Genomic DNA, 17,671 nt, shown 5'->3' with positions numbered 1-17,671 from the left:
AGATGCCCTAGGAGGGGAGTACATTCATTAATTTGCCAGGTCACACAGGAAGATGCTCAGCCTAAAACAGGAGATCATGCTTTTTACCATATCACATTATTTGCTACTTTTTATTTGTTCTCAAGCATTTCCCATTCATTTTATGTACTTGTTATTTAATCATTCAGATTCATAGTTTAACTCTTTTTTTTTTTAGATCAAAACATTTATTTTTTTTGTGTTACAGAAACAAAAATAAATCCAAGCAGGTCATGAAATAACCATATTGTTTCAAGTGTCCCATCCTGAGTTCTGTGTCCTAGAATTCAGTAAACAGTTCAAGTTTAGGCTGCTTCAACACTTCTGGGTGTTATGGCGTCTCTATCTTATAACCATGTTTCTCTAGTTCAGCTCATTAACGGGCTGGAGAAGTCGTCCTCTGTGTTGTCATCATCCCAATTATCCTCTCAAACGTGTGCATCTTCATCTTCATCTAAACCAGCCCAGTCTTCCTCAGGGAGCTCCTCGAACGCGTCGTCCTCTTCTAAGAGACCCAAGTCTACCCAAGCTACTTTTTCTCTGACACGGCGACCCTAAGAGCCAAAAAACTCTCAGGCCAAAATGAAAGATGGAACTCTCACTTTTCTTCATTGAAGCCACCAACCCTGCTGTCACCTCTGAGCCTATAGTTTAACTCTTGTTTACACGATGTAAATAGTCTTTTCTCTATTTTCTTTTCATAGTATATCTGGTTCATACAAACCCCTACATGGCAAAGCCATTTCAATCACATTTTTCAAAAACCTAAAAAGTCAGGTAATCCAAACAGATTTTGAAGCTAGTTTCAGAAATCGTAAATAAAAATTACAGCTAACTTGACTGAACAACCAACCAAATTAGACATCACAACACAAAGTACAAAGGACTAAAGTAGAAATATAACCATGCATCTATATTCCACCTGTTTGTTCTAGTGCTTCCTCTGTTTCGCCTATTCTGAGTTTGCTACCGCTACAGCACAATGGCCAATATTTTTTGTAGACAAGTCACTGGTTCCCTGAGTTATCAGGCTGTTTCCCTTCCTAGGACAGAACCCTGTGTGCCCCATACATACATGGTAACACATATTCAGGTAATCATACCCAAATCTCCCAATTTCAAACCACCCTTTTCTTAGTCTTTTTCTTTTTCACGTTTTTGTTTCCTTTCTTTTTCTTTACATCTTTATTATTATGCTTCCAGAAATTGAGCTCCTAAACATGCATAAGATCCTGAGCATATTTTCAACACATAATAAAATCCAGACCTTTTTATTTGTCAGAAAAACCATACATCATATGTTACATGTTAATTTCCTCTTATTCTTTTTTTACCTACTAAAATAAGTAGATTAAACTTTCTAGTTTGCTTGAAGGCAGTTGAAGGTTAGGTCACAAATTGAAAGCTTCTAATGTTGGGTTGGAAAACAAAGGCAATCAAAGGGAAAGGATCTTTCTACTTACCTCCTGACCTGGTTTTCCCTAACTCTGGCTATCTCTGTCCACTAATCCCTCTTTCCTTAACAATTTGGAAGATAAAAAACAAACAAACAAATAAACAACAACAACAAAAAATCAAACCTCATAATGGCAAGATCAACTGAAGAAAACAGTGATGGGGACATACATAGCCTCTTCTTCCCTCCCATAACCCAGCAGGCAACCTGACCTGGTATTTGCCACCCTACTTGTACACACAAATTTTTACTTGCTAGGTCAACTGTGTTTAAACTAAAATATGACAACTATAAATAAAATAATAAAATAGGGACCATTTTTAGATTCTGACAAAGCCAAAGCTCACGGGGTTGCTCTCTTGAAAATTGTCGCTAAAGTCAGAGAGAGCCTCAAGAGAAAATAAGAAAAAAAAATCACTCCATGGCCTGAATGATTCATATTGAAATCAGAAACATCAGATGAGGTCTGTAAGATGCACCAATAGCTTAAAATGATATCCAGTGAACAATCTGTGCCATTCTCCTTCTCTAGTCCTTGAAAAAAAAAAAAGCCCAACTCTGAAGTCTTTTAAAAAGACTGTTATGCCCTTAATTATTTGAGGCAGTTTTGTTTCCCTGGAATTAATTAACATGCCCCTTCTTTAAGCTCCAGCTGCATCCGATGTCACTGTGAGATGGCAGGGAAGAATGAAAACCAAAGGAACTGAGTTGACTAAAGTGAAAAGCATGCACAGAAACATTTCCAGGGCTCTTCCTGAGACTGTGTGGGTCTCTATATTGACTACATGCTGAATAAACTCAATCTATGTAATTTCACAGTTATAAAACCTTAACTGCTGCCCAACGGAAGAAATTTTCAAGCTGGAATTGTATGGAGGGGTACTACTCCATCTATTTCACCCACATATTTTAGAAGAATTTGGCCTCTACTCATTCAGATTTATTAAATTTCACCATAGTCTATGACAGTTACCTTACAAAATCCTGAAAAAACAACCAATAGATAAGCAAGCCAAATAAGAACACAGGAGACGATTAGCCTCGTGAACATAATTATTTTAAGAATCTAGGTTTAGGGGCGCCTGGGTGGCACAGCGGTTAAGCGTCTGCCTTCGGCTCAGGGCGTGATCCCGGCGTTGTGGGATCGAGCCCCACATCAGGCTCCTCCGCTATGAGCCTGCTTCTTCCTCTCCCACTCCCCCTGCTTGTGTTCCCTCTCTCGCTGGCTGTCTCTATCTCTGTTGAATAAATAAATAAAATCTTAAAAAAAAAAAAAGAATCTAGGTTTAATATACAGAATGGCACAGATCACAACCAAGTCTTACAGATTTATTAAATTGATACTGACTTAAATGTCCCCATCACTTAGATTTTCATCAACTCAGATGACACATCCCAATCCTTACTCTAACCAGTTAAGCTGCACACTATAGGTTTTGTCCAGATCCTTGTTAAACACACCACACTGGAGGCTCCAGCTCCAAAGACAAACTAGATCTCAAACCCCAGCGGGCAGTGACTGAAGAGGAAACTCTGCATGGTCAACGCATTAGTCCAAGACCAAGGCACTGCTCCTGACACAGACTTAGAAAACCCTTGGACCCAGCAAGGTACCACCTCTGCCCCAGGAGACTGGTATCTCAAGAACTGGGCCCCTAAGGATCCCTAGCCAATATCCCAAACATTTAAGGTAGAAGCTCATTAGAAGAAACATTTAATTACAGTATTTGTAAACCAAGGGGGCTTAACTGAAATACATTAACCAAACACTTCTTTTCAGGGGTTTTAAGAGTTCAATCTAATGTCTCAGAGATCATTTTCCACATTACTTCTCTTGATTAGGTAAATGTGTTTTTTCTTGAATAACAACCTCTACTTATTTCTTCTTCCTTTAGCCTAAGTCCACATTTTCGTTTCCACAGACAACAGTTTCTAGGTAACCAGGATATCCTGCCATTAAATATGGATGTAGAGGCTTGACAAATCCTGAGTGGTTTTTATTAGTCTCCTTGATTAACAAGAAAAAACAAGTATATTAATGTGTAGATTACACTACAATTTATCCCACTTATGATATGGCTTCCAAAATACTGGCAGAGGAAGGGATCCACTGTCCTCTCAAGTTGAAGCTAACCTACAGCTTGATTCTCCTGGTCTGCTGATTAATAACCTTGATCTGCCTATGTCTATAGTCTGGAGGATTTCCTTCTAGTGGGCTGTTGCATGCTCTGAGATCTCAAACATTTAAGAATTTATTCCTGAGTGCTTTGTTATTCCTGTGGGTTTTTGGGGGTTTTTTTAGTCCTTTTAAACTCTTATAATGATAATCACCAAAATTTTGTACCAATATTGTTATGTAGAAAAATGAGATGTTCTGTTAATTACAGTCAAATTCATTAACTACTACAACTGATTTCTTTTTAAAGGAACACACAAAGGCTTTTGGTTCTCTTCAATTAAAATGTAAACTCAAAAAATTGGAACTTACCATAGTGGACTGGTTGACTAACATATGACTGACTTTTGCAATATAAAACTCTGAATCCATTAAAAAGATACTGTAAAAGAATAAGTATTGGCATGGAAAACATTCATTATATACTACTTAGAGAAAAAATCTTGCTACAAAATAGTAAGCACAAAATAAACCATTTTGTTGGAGAAAATATACATAGGAAAAAAGCAAAAGGACATACACCAAAATATTAAGAATATGTGAGGACAGTGAGATTACATGCAATTTTTTCTTTTGTATCCCTGAATTTTCCAAGGATCTGCACTGAATATTAATTATTTTTATAGTTTTTTTTAAAAGATTTTTTTAAAAAGGAAAATAGTTCCCAAAGTAATTTTGCAAGTCATTTCTTATACTATTTCACATCTATTATTAGTAAAGGTAATGGAACATCTTTCACCATAGAAGATTCTCAATTTAGCTTTAATATAAGAGAGGCAGTTTTTCCAGTTGCCTTTAAAAATAGCAAAAAGATTTACTGGGTCACTTCCATGTGCCGGGTTTTCTCACATGTTCTATTAAAAGTGAAACATTAAGGATAGCCAGGGGGAAAATGTCCCACAAGGTATCTACAGTAATATAGCCTTATAATTTTAAAAAGACTCACCACCACCACCACTGAACAAAGAGTTTAAATCAGCTAACTTTTACTGAGAATTTATTAGGTGGGGGATTCTGGTAAGAGGGAAATATGGTAGACAAAGTCCCAAGTCAGGCAAAGCTGGAACACAGGCTCAAGCGGCAAGGTTGGTTCCAGCAGGTTCCCAGCAAGGTATGTCCCAGAGTGGAATTCCACAGATCACCTGCATCAGAATCCCTTAGGGCGTTGGTTAAAAAATGCAGATTCCTGGGGCTCCCAAACCTACTGACTCAAAGAGTCTCTGGGAGCAAGACTCAGGAATTTACATTTTTTTTAAAGATTTATTTCTTATTTGAGAGAGAGCGCGGGGGGTGGGAGGGAGAGAGAGAGAGAAACTCAAGCTGACTGCCCACTGAGTGTGGCGCCTGACTCGGGGTTCGATCCCACAATCCTGAGATCATGATCTGAATGGATATCAAGAGTCTGACACTTAACTGCGCCACCCAGGCGCCCCTCAGAAATTTATATTTTAAAAAGCATTCCAGATGATTGCTACATATAAAGTCTGGGAAACCCATGTTGTGAAAGATAAGCCAAGAGAATAGGGTTAGAAAAAGATCAAGAGTCTTAAATGTCAAGATAAGGAATGAGTTGATTCTACAGTAGATAAATAGGGCAAGGGAAGAGGGGCTGGGGACCAGCCAGAGTTTTTAAGCTGGTGAACAGCATGTTAAGATCTGTGTTTTGGGTCAATACTCTCATTACAGCCTGAGTTGAAAAAGAGAACTGGAAGCACTGGAGAATTCAGGAAAGTGATCTATAATGATACATTAAAACTGACCAAGAGAAGAATAAAATGGTTCCCATCCTGGTGCCAAAAAGAGAGGTGAGAGAAGGAAGCTCATGAAGAATTACTGATGAATAAATAACATGATTTGAATGCTGAAATGTTAAAGCCAAAAATTACAGATGCACAGAGGAAGATCTGGAGAAAATTTTCCAATGGTATGTTAACGCCGTCTAGTTCATTCATTCATTCATTCAATCATGGAGGTGTTACTTACTATGTACTAAACACTAGTCTAGATGCTAGGTCAAAAAAACATGAAAACCACTGAATTACACACTTTAAATGAATGAATTGTACTGTATGTGAATGATATCTCAATAAAGTTGTTATTAAAACAAAACAAATGTGATATTTCCCCTGTCCTCGGGATATAAGCACCTGCAATGCAGTGTTGTGTCAGGACAGATGTAGACAGACTGTTCTATAAGAACACTCGGGAACGTCTCAGACAGACTAGGATCTGAAAGACATAATTCATGAACAAACAGTGGAGAAAGCCAGGCAAGGGGAATGCTGCAAAGCAGGAAGAAGATAACCTGGACAGCTTTTGGCTTAAAGTGAAGACCTGAATGCCAGGAGGGAAAATGAGATAGGAGGCAGGTCCAGGGTGAAGGCAGATCAGGAAAAGCCCAGTGTATCAGGGCTTCACTACTCGAGGTGTGGTCCTCAATCCAGCAGCATGTGTCACCTGGAAATTGTTAGAAGGTCTTGGGGCCCCATCACAGACCTACATCAGAAGCTCCATTTTAACAAGATTCCTCAGCGATTTCAGATGGACATCAAAGTTTGGAAAGCGCTACATTAACAAATTTATTCTCAAGACAATATCCTATAGGGAATCACTAAGGAATTTCAAGTCAGAGAGTGGCTGATCAGATATGTTCCTTACATAAAGATCACTCTGGTAACAGAACAAAAAACAGACTATAGGAGGTGAGACCAAACATTGTTTAGGTTGTTGTTACGGGATCCAAGAAAGAAATAATAAGGGTCTAAACAAAGTAAGGATAGTACCAGGAAATGGTAAGTGATTGGAGGGGTGGATGACTAAAGGGGGGTAAAATCAAGACAATTTCTAAGTTCTTGGTTTGGGCACATGGATCAATGTTGATGCCATTCACCAGACAGGGAACACAAATACTAACAATTATAGTGGCTAACATTTCCCAAATGTGTACCAGGCATTATTCTAAGTGCTATGCATGAACTATGTCACTTAATCCTCTTCGTAACTCTGTGAAGTCGATATTACTATTATCCCATCCCATGGATGAGCAAAGTAAGGCACAAAGAAGTAGGGTAGAGTGGAATGAAGAGGAGGGTAGAAGATGACACGTTCAATGTTGAATATGCCAGGTCTGAGGTGTCTGTAAAGATGTCCATAGGCAGCAGTAAGTAGAACAAGCAGGCTGGAAACAGATTTGAAAGTCATCAGCACAGGCTCACACCTAACTTTTCAGGAGCGGATCAGGCCAGAGGGAGTGTAAGTTAAGGACAGAACTTAGGAGCACCAATATCCAGGAGGTTATAGGAGGCAACTGAGTTTATGAAGAAGACAAAGTGGCCAGAGAGAAAGAACAATAGCTATAACCAAATAGCAACAAGAGCCAACAGTTACGTCTGTATAATGCATCAGTTACCATTCTAAGCATTTTTATGTATAGTAAAAAAATTCAGTCATCATTAGAACCACATGAGGTAGGTATTATTATCCCCATTAAAAAAATGAGGAAATTGAGGCACCAGAAAGTTAAGTAGCTTGGTCAAGGTCACACAGAAAGCGAAGAGTGAATCCAGGATTCTTTTTTTTTTTTTAAGATTTTTTATTTATTTATTTGACAGAGACAGAGACAGCCAGCGAGAGAGGGAACACAAGCAGGGGGAGTGGGAGAGGAAGAAGCAGGCTCCTAGCCAAGGAGCCCGATGTGGGGCTCGATCCGAGAACGCCGGGATCACGCCCTGAGCCGAAGGCAGACGCTTAACGACTGCGTCACCCAGGCGCCCCTGAATCCAGGATTCAAACCAGAATTCAAATGCTAAGTGTAGAGTCCACGCTTGACTGTATGATACACTGCCTCCCTTTCAGGCACTGGGAGAGGTGGAAGCCAAGGAAGGAAACAGTTGTAACCAAGTTCTCAGAATAGTGTCTGGTTTACAGTGAGACCTTGGTAAATACTAACGGTTGTTATCTGATCATTATACTGCCATGGAGTCGTGAATTTATGCAAGCCACGGTTCTTAGAAGAGAACAAATGACAATTAAAGAAGGTAAAAATCAAGGTTTTCGTGGAAGAAGAAAGCAAAGAAACTTCCAACTTCTACTCAGTTTCCTATAGCTTCAATATCTAAGTTTCCACACCATCAACTTTCGACCACACTTGTGGCTACAAGTACACGGCAATGACCCACAGGCCTCACAAACCCCAAATACCTTCTGAGAGCTGTAAAGATGCCATTCAAGGGTGCTATCTTTAACACCATTCTACTTGTTTCACAGCAGGTAGTTGAGGCTGAGGGTCTCTCGGGTTCTTGACTATCCACTGAAAACAACCTCATCCTCTGACTGCTCCCGACAAATAGTAATTTGTTCTAATTAAGGGGATATGTTGTCTACAATAAATTGATAACATATTTTCAGGTAATTTTCAGGTTAAAATTATACTTTGTTTATACTCTTAAGACAATAGCCTCACGGTTGTTTCTTCATTAATTCTTTCTAATTTAGTAATTCTGTCTGGCCCAGATTCCCCTCAAAATCAAGGAGAAACAATGAATAAGAGAAAAGTGAGGAAAATGGTCAGGAAAAGGAAATAGGTGAGATTTCCAAAAGGTTAGGTTTTCTAAATAAATTTATATATTTCTATCTAAGAGGATTTCTCAAAACGCAATAAAGGCACTGGATGGCAGAAAGCGTCTCACAGAAGTGGGACATCTGGTCATCCCAGCCCTGAAGCAATGTACATAAAAATGCTATTTTTAAAAATGAAATAAATGTGAATACCCTACCCTGCCTAAATGTAAATGTCAACACTTGTCAAAGAGACTTGGAATATAAAATTAACTAAAACTAATTCAAAGATTTATATATAAAGACGCTCACCATAGTACCCATCTTATAATAGTGAAAATGCCCAGCAATAAATAAATTATGGTACATCCAGGTGACGGAATATTATCCAGCCACCAAAAACATTCTCAGTGAATATTTAATACTATAAAAATTCTCACAATATATATAACGTTTAAAAAATCATAAAAATTACCACATGAATATAGATGAAAGACTTAAAGAAGTAAATTAATAACTAATAATTATTATCTCTGGGTGGCATTAGGTTAATTTTCTTCCTTTACATGTTTCTGTATTTTCCAAATTATCTGAGATGTATGATTTCTATAAGCAGAAAAAAAATTACTGAAAAGTGATTTTTTAAAAGTTTTTTCCAATAAATTTGTTTCTATTTTTAACTCTTTCCCACCTTTTCTTACCCTAGTCTAAGCCTTAAGGTCTAGGGCAGAGGTTCTCTACTGCAGCAGAGGGGACTGGGATTTGGCCCCCCAGGGATATTTGGCAATGTCTGTAGACAATAAGGATTGGTTATCACAACTGAAGGATGTTACTGGATCTAGCGGATAAAGGGTAGGAATTTGGCTAAAAATCCTACAAGGACAAGCCCACAGAAAGGAAGGATTATCTAGCCTACTATGGCAATAGTGCAGAGGTTGAGAAATCTTGGTTTAAGATAAAAAAAAATTAGTATAAACAGGAAAAGTGGGTTAAAATACAATATTAACTTTAGTGGGTTTAACTTTTCACTTCTGTAATAAGATAGAGAGAGAGAGAGATCTATCTATTCTGAATTGATAAACATTTAATCCAGGTTTTGACCCAAATTCCTTATTAAAATACGTATGTCTTGATTTTATGAAAAACATCTCCACATCTCCAGGACTCCTGCTCCCAGCGTGAGCATTATGCTCGTCAAATTAGAAGTAAGATTTTTCTCAGCTTGAGCATGTAGAGACCAATCCTGGGTAAAAGTTTTTTAAGGACTGCTATAAAAATGTTTTAAAGTGGGGGCGCCTGGGTGGCACAGCGGTTAAGCGTCTGCCTTCGGCTCAGAGCGTGATCCTGGCGTTATAGGATCGAGCCCCACATCAGGCTCCTCCGCTGGGAGCCTGCTTCTCCCTCTCCCACTCCGCCTGCTTGTGTTCCCTCTCTCGCTGGCTGTCTCTATCTCTGTCAAATAAATAAATAAAATCTTTAAAAAAAAAAAATGTTTTAAAGTGAGATCGTATCCTTAAAGAAATAGCTGGTCACCATATTGTATATACTCCAGTACGGTAAAGTGAAAAACTAAGTTCTAACTAGTCTAGACTAAAGTGTAGTCTAACACAAAAATGTTTAATTGTTTAAAACATATAGATACTCCCATACACAGAAAATAATTTATGTAAACTCATGAGAAATTACTTCCTACTGTGTTGTTGGATTCAGGGAGTGGTAACAAAGCAAAAGTACAAGGATTTGAGGAAATGAAGTTCCCTCCTTAATCTAAGAAGTCACTGAACAACAAATCACTTCATAAGAATTTATTTTATCCCGGGGCGCCTGGGTGGCACAGCGGTTAAGCGTCTGCCTTCGGCTCAGGGCGTGATCCCGGAGTTATGGGATCGAGCCCCATGTCAGGCTCCTTCTCTATGAGCCTGCTTCTTCCTCTCCCACTCCCCCTGCCTTGTGTTCCCTCTCTCGCTGGCTGTCTCTATCTCTGTTGAATAAATAAATAAAATCTTTAAAAAAAAAAAAAGAATTTATTTTATCCCATTTTATGTGTGTGTGGGCTTGTGCGTATTTGGGTATAACAAAGCACAACAGAGCATTAGCGTGAGTAGATTAAATAAAGGAGTAGGGGTGTTAAGGAACAGACCACAGGGTGGAAGGCAAGAGAGTAGAAAACACTGGAAATGAATCAAATGGGAATAACAAATTTTACAAATGATCTGTTGATGAAAATGGGGGATGAGAATAATGTAGTGTATTCAAGCAAAAATATGAAGGAAATGAGGGGAAATAAAACATGGAGGAAATATGGCAGAAAAAGGTCCCAAGGAAAGGTGACATAGGGTTCATAACCCCCTGATCAAGACTAAATGAAAAATACTTCTCAAATCTTCAATCTCTGATGTGATTACAGCAATATTTGCTTATATGGATTCTCCATGGCTCTTTTTTTTTTTTAATTCAAAATGATTTATAGGGGTAAGATATCCAATGTCCTCCTGGTCTGGCAAGATTCTCCCATTCTTCTGCTTACAGATCAGAAGAGGAGGGGTGGAATTCAATCACTTTGTATTTTGGGTAACTTATTCATAGTGGATATTAACTACTCTTTTTGATGGGCAACAGCTTTCAGCCACCCTAGCAGGTCTGAGTGGAGCCATCAATCATGATGTCCTGTCCTCCGCCTTGTCCTGGAGATGAGCATGACTTGACTACGCACAGTATTCTTTCCCCAACACACACAGCACAGTGAACAGAGAGGGCGCATGACCCCTAGCAAGGGCAACCAGAACTCTTTCACCAGACTCCCTCCAGGCCGAGACCTGGAAGATCATGTGGTCGGCAGGTGCCACTGACCATCTTTGTCATCATGAAAAGAGCTGTCATGTGGATGAAATCAATGGTAGACAGCACAATTTGACATGAGAGCCAGTGACAGAGAGCGTCTGAGAGCACGTTCTAGCCTTGAATCCATGGACCTGGGCATTCAGGTCACAGAAGCAAATAAAATCCTTTTCAGCTTTGAGTTGTGTTTCTGTTACTTCCAACAAAAACAGCTCTGGCTGGTAAACTGTTTAACACTGTCAAAGAGAGGTTTGTTAACTCGGTATCTCAGAATGATGATGCATGAACTATTCAAACTCTTTTTATTTATTTACTATACCTCAGCTGTCATCATAACTTGAGCTAATATGTTTCATAAATATAAACTTAACGTTTAAAGAAGAAATTCATTTTAAATGACACATTTATTTCAAGATCTAACAAGTATCCCTACTGAGATTTGATGTTACAAATTTCTATTATTCTTGACGTTAACTACTTCACCAATTTCCACCTTCGCCTCTCTAAATTAAAGAGTTCTGCCTTTCTAATCTACCTACTTTACTGCCACAATCATTTTATTTCTCCCATTCTGAAATTCCTCTAGTTTCAGTGTGTTTTTATCAAAAAGTAGAAACCCCAACCACCCACACAGGATTCCTAGCCAGGAAAATGCAAGGTTTTTGTTTTGTTTTTAAAGTAGATAGTTTATTGACTACACTGCAAAAACGGAGCGGCAGTCAGGATAGCAAAGGAGAGGCTGTCTGCCGGAAAATGCAAGTTTGTGTATGACTAAGGAGAGACAAAACTTGTCTTTTTGGTGTCAGGCCTCCCTCCAGTTCAGCAACGTGCTCATGTTTTTGGCCACAGCAGCACTTCGGGCCAAAGGATGTAGATAGATGGTCCTCATGAACACTTAAAAATGGATAATGTAGGGGCGCCTGGGTGGCACAGCGGTTAAGCATCTGCCTTCGGCTCAGGGCGTGATCCCGGAGTTATGGGACCGAGCCCCACATCAGGCTCCTCCGCTATGAGCCTGCTTCTTCCTCTCCCACTCCCACTGCTTGTGTTCCCTCTCTCGCTGGCTGTCTCTATCTCTGTCGAATAAATAAATAAAATATTTTTTTTTAAAATGGATAATGTACTTCTCCCTTGATTTCAACCAAGCTTGGAGCCATTATTTTGAAACCAAAACATAATCACACCATCCCTAAGTTCCACAATCGGTAAAAATCCTCTATTGTACAAGGAAATGTTTAATGCTAATGGCCGCTGGTTTAGGGGACTTCCAGCTGAGGAGGGCTTAGGAGAGAAATGGAGAAGGTCCAAGGCATGAAGAAGCCAGGGATAAGCTTCTGCAGTTTAAAAATCTGTTACTACCACAAACCCAGACTGACATTACAACCAAGGAACAGGACAACTATGTTAAAAGGCAAAACTGACCAAAAGGTGTTTTAACACACTAAGGACCGAAGGACCCAAGGCCTCAAAGGCAGACACCATCAATTAAGGTAAAGGGGTTAGTGTGTGAAGTAAAGATTAAATAAACCACTTAAACTCCTCTGCCATCCACTCTCACCCCCCACTGTGAATGACACCCTAGCTCAGTCTTCTATATTAAGTATCTCTATTGGTTGGGCTAAGGTGAAACCATAAAATATATTTTGAAAACACACAAACAACTCTTCCTGCTGTCCCAGTGGGTAAGCACAACTCTAGTAAACTGGAGTTTATTTTTAAAATTATCATTTTAGCTACAAAGAATAAACTGGGGAAGAGAAGAAGCTTAGCATAAGGAATACTAAGGATGATGAAAATGTTTTCTATCTTGCTTGTGGTAGCAGTTACATGACAGAATATATTTGTCAAAGCTCACTAAGCTATACACTTAAAATGATAAATTTTATTACATATAAATTATACCTCACTAAATTGATTAGAGAGAGAGACACAGCTGGAAGAAAAGGAGGAGACAAACTTCCCAGGGAGACAAATGCAAAAGGTCTGGGAAGACACTGTGGGAAGAGGACATGCCATTCAGGGAAGGAATGGGAGGGGTGGGCTTGCCCACATGACCTACTAGGGCCAGGCCTTATTCCATAGATCAGCCAGGAGTTTCTACTTCTGAGAATACCTTATACTTCATTAGGAATGGCCTAAAGTGGAGATAAATAAACCAAAGTCTACCCTCCAGTGGGCCATGTGCCCCTAGATTCTCCCAATGGAGGCGAAATTCACTGTAAAGTTAAAAACAAAACAGCTAAATTACCTTCTGAGATAAGATGTAAGGTAAGAGGGTTTGTCTCTCCCATCCCACACTTTCCTATAATGCACGCCCCCGCCAACACTTTGGAGGTTGTAGTTAAATCCCAGAAACCCCATTCATAAACCCTCCTCCAGAGCTTCCCTGCTTTGAACAGTTAAAAGCACCAGGAAGATTTAAAATGTTTATCTGGCAGTAGCAACTCTCATTAAAATTAAAACTTCTTTGTACTCTTTTAGCCACTGGGCAATATACCAGACATTCACACTTCAAGAGACAGTAACAAATTTCAAGAGGAAGTCATGAGCTTTTTGCTTTGCTCAAGCAGTCTGAAGTATTTCTGAGTAGCTTACAAGTTACACAGAGTCTGCAAAAATTTGTGATATAATGGGAATTAACTTCCAGTTTCCAAAGCTAGAGCTACTGGTGTTAACTTACATGGTTCTCTCTCCTTCCCACCCTGTATCTAATCCATCATAGAGACCTGTCTCCCAAGTCTGTCCCCTTCTCTCCCACACCATCTACCTGTGCCTCAGTCTACCAGACCATCATATCTTATTTTGTTTCCTGCAACAGTTCCTTTGGTTTCCCTTGGCTCCCAGCTCTCCTCTCTGTTACTCACCCTGTTCAACATGCCTGAAAACGTGCTTACTTGTTTAACCACTTCTTTATACCCTGCTTCATTCCTACAAGTAGACTAGTCATCCCAAACCATTATTTCCCGGAGACAGACTGTTAGGGACATCAGGAGGAAATATAGATGGAAGAGGCATGACAGGATACTTGAGGAAATCGAATGTACTTGCTAAACCCCAAATCTGGCACATGATCAGAGATGAGGTTTCTGTCCTGCTTTCAGATGTTGAAAGTAGTCTGAAAAATGTAACTTCAACACCAAAATGTTAGAATTTCCAGGATTGATGTTAAAGGGGAAGAGGCATAGAACATAAAACAGGAACTATCCCAGAAAAAAATCTAGGCCATGTGGCTTCAGTAGGTATGAAGGAATACGGGAGGAAAGGAAGATTACAAATATACGCTCTATTGGTCTAAACTGCTGTCTCATCTAGGAAAGTTTACATAGCGTCTCGAGCAGGGGTTTTAGAAGATTTTGTACTGTTACAAAACTCAGCATCCTGATCCACAATGAGTCTCCCAATTAAACAACTTCAGGTAACCTTGACCATTCTATAGCATTTGTGGTGTTATCCATGTCTGGGAAGTTCATGAAAGGAGGACTACCATGCCATTTTATTGCTGCTGGTGATCCATGCAGGCCTAGTTAATAAACCCTGCTCCACACATGCTGAATCCTTTGAAGTTGCTGAAAGCATCTATGGCTGACATTATGGTTCATCTATCCATTGCCAAGTCAAGACTAGCAAATATATTCACAATCAGAAGCAATGAGATATCTTAGCCACCTTCAACTCTTGTGGAACAAGCCAGGTGGATCTAAAAACAAATTGACCCACAACTCTGTGAATATACTAAAAACCACTGAAATCATAAACTTTAAATTGGGAATGGCATGGTATGTAAATTACATCTCAATAAAGCCTTTATTTTAAAAACGAACAAACATTTTAACCAAAATGTTCGTTTCCAGAAATGTTTTATCCTAGGAACCTAGTTATTGCCCTTAAAATGTTTAAAACTGCTGGAAAATTTTACAAAATGGAAGCCCCGATAAATTACTGTGACAAAACCATTATCATTTTAGCTACAAAGAATAAACTGAATGGTCTCTTTCCTTTCACCGTAATGGGAGTTGATCTGTATCACACATCAAAATCTGTCTTTAAGCTCTGAATGACATTTTTTAAAAGGGCACTTTTCAGATTTAACAACTATGTTGAATACCATAATTACGACATGTCACTAATATATCTTTCCTTGTAATCTACTCCAGAACTTCCTTCCCTATAATCCTCTGTGAGGAAAAAAAAATCCTTGTGTTTATCCGTTGATTTAACTTCTAATCATTTCCCTCTTCCTCTAATAATCATTACCCAAGCTTTTATCTCTAGAATCATTCCAACCTTCCCCATGTCCCGACCCATTCCCTAATTTCTACTTATAAATACCACACTAGCTGTCTGCCTGCTGTGGAGGTAACAACAGGTTACTTATGCTCCCAGATATGCGAAGTAGGTCAAGAATATAAGAAACAGGCTGTGAGGCCTTTGAGGGAAAGGGCTGTGTCTTGTTCATTGTTAGAACCTCTCAATATTAAGCAGAGTACTGGCACCCGGGAGGTGCTCAAGAAATATTTTGACCCACCATTAAGCTAAGACCCATTCACAAAAAGAATGAGTCAACAAATAGCCAAGAGACTAGATTATACTTAGGCATAAATGTGTTTAGAAGGCAATTTAAGCTCAACCTACTCTTGATATCTAAACCAGTCTCTCTTTACAATGACTAGAAGTTGAATTTTAAGAGTGTGTGATGAAGCTATGACCAAAAGCCCAAACCTTGAGACTTAAAGATCACAGTATTCAAAAAAAAATTTTTTTTTCTCAAAAATTACATTGGGAGAAAAAAAGCTGATCCAAGACCAAGAGCAATTTATCACCCAATCAGTCTCTAGTTAAGCAGCCTACAATTAGTCAGGCAGCTCAGGGATGGGCTCCTCACTGTGCACAGTGAAGAATGGAGGGCTATGCAAAATAACGAAGGAATGTTTACAGACCTGCATCTCTTCATGGGAAAATGCCTCTGATACTTCTCAGTACCTACCTTCATACCTTCATTATGAGGATTAAATGCGTTAATATTTGTAAAGCACTTAGAGCAGTACCTGGCACATAGTTAGCACTGTATCAATGTTTATTAATAATCAAATCAGTTGCCAATTGCATTCATTCATACAGTAGAGACCTACAATGCCTAAGAAAATTACCAGGTTTAGAGAGAAGTTCCAACTGTGCACTCTTTAAGTCTATGGCTGGAAAGAAAGGGGTCCTAGAGAATATTTTATGCAAACTCCTCATCTCATGGGTGAATTAATCATATACCTATTTCTTGAGAAATTCACAGGTTACAAAAGCTTTTCCATCTAATTCCTAGGTTTGATGCTCACAACAGCCTTGAAAGAGATGCAGAGCAGGTATAATTAACTCCACTTACAGATATGAGACAACTGAACAAAAGAAGTTAAGTGACTTGCCCAAGGTCACACAGGAAGTGAAAAGGCCTGGGCTAGAATCCAGGTCTCTTGATGGTGGGTCCAGACTTCTAATAACATGCTGCAACTTGGGTCCTGGGCTTACTTGGGTCACGTGTGGAAACAATGATTCTAAGATCCTAAATGGAGATTCTGCTGCCAACACGAACTTGGAAAGTTAAGCCCATTCTGTTAACTGGAACGGAAGGTAATTAATAGTTGGCAAAACACCTTCGTACGGTAGAGTTATAGTATAAAATGCCATGACGACACATATTCACCAAGCACTACACACTGCCCAAGACAAATTTTCATAAGTCTTCAAAGGGACAGTTCTCCAAAATATGCCATTCAGAGATTAGCAGACCCAGAAAATACTGATGTAGGTTATGAGAAAGAAAAGCCTGCAGCTTTCCTTAAACTAAACCCTGATGCAAAAGGCTCGCCCCAGCGGATGGTGAAGACATGGAGCCTAACAAGGCTCTAAGGGATTACACGTAGGTAGCAAACTCCCAGGGACACACGAGAACGGAGCATCCCAGTCCGTGAATCATCTCGCATTTATCCGGCCGCATCTTCCTCAGGGGCTCACCACCCCAGGGAAGCCATCCGAAACCCGGCAGCTAAAGGTGAGAATCGACTGGCGACCGTTTGCAGGATTCCAAATCATCTCACAGAAAGGTTGGCTGGTGGTAGAAGTGGCACCGCATACCAACACAAGACGTTATTTTAAGCGCCTGTCCCCACGGGAGGGACCATCTGATCGAGCACATCAAGCATCTCCCGCAGCCAGGATTTTTCCAAAACCAAGCCGGCGGGCAGGGCCATCCTGACACAGGCCCCCTTCCCAATCAGAAAGCCGCTGAGCACCCAGCCCGGGGAGCGTGGCGGGGGCCACAGAGACCCCCGAGGCCGGCCTCCCTCCGCCGCCTCCGCGCGAAAGAGGAAGGCGCCTCTGCGGCAGGCGGGCCGGGCTGGGGATTTTGAAATGCTGGGGAAGGGGGTGGTGCAGCCGCCGCGGCCCTCGCGCCCCCGCCCCGCCCCAGCCCGACAGCCGGCAGCGCCCGGCCGCGGCCCCCTCCCCACTGCGCCGCTTACCTTTGTGTAGAGCTCGGACGCGGCCATGGCGGGGCCCCGCGGCGCCGACGCCCCCCGCCTGAGCGGAGGCCGCACCTCGCCTGGGCGGCCGCCCGCGCCGACTAGGAAGCGCCCTCC

At 40.3% G+C, this 17,671-nt stretch overlaps 1 protein-coding gene across 7 annotated transcripts in view; it reads right to left on the bottom strand.

Moving 5' to 3' along the window:
• The window catches only part of MYO5A (myosin VA), a 183,280-nt gene extending 165,609 nt beyond the window's left edge, over nt 1-17,671 (bottom strand). For all 7 annotated transcript variants that reach the window (XM_034660960.1, XM_034660961.1, XM_034660965.1 and 4 more), the window contains exon 1: nt 17,555-17,671. In XM_034660960.1, the coding sequence (XP_034516851.1) occupies nt 17,555-17,581 (27 nt within the window). In that variant the 5' untranslated portion in view covers nt 17,582-17,671. The remainder of the gene's footprint in view (nt 1-17,554) is intronic.

This window comes from Ailuropoda melanoleuca, chromosome 5 (assembly GCF_002007445.2).
Source record: "Ailuropoda melanoleuca isolate Jingjing chromosome 5, ASM200744v2, whole genome shotgun sequence".
In the NCBI taxonomy this organism is placed as follows: Eukaryota; Metazoa; Chordata; class Mammalia; order Carnivora; family Ursidae; genus Ailuropoda; species Ailuropoda melanoleuca.
Note: the sequence above shows the minus strand (reverse complement) of the source record. Positions and strands in the feature narration are given on the sequence as shown.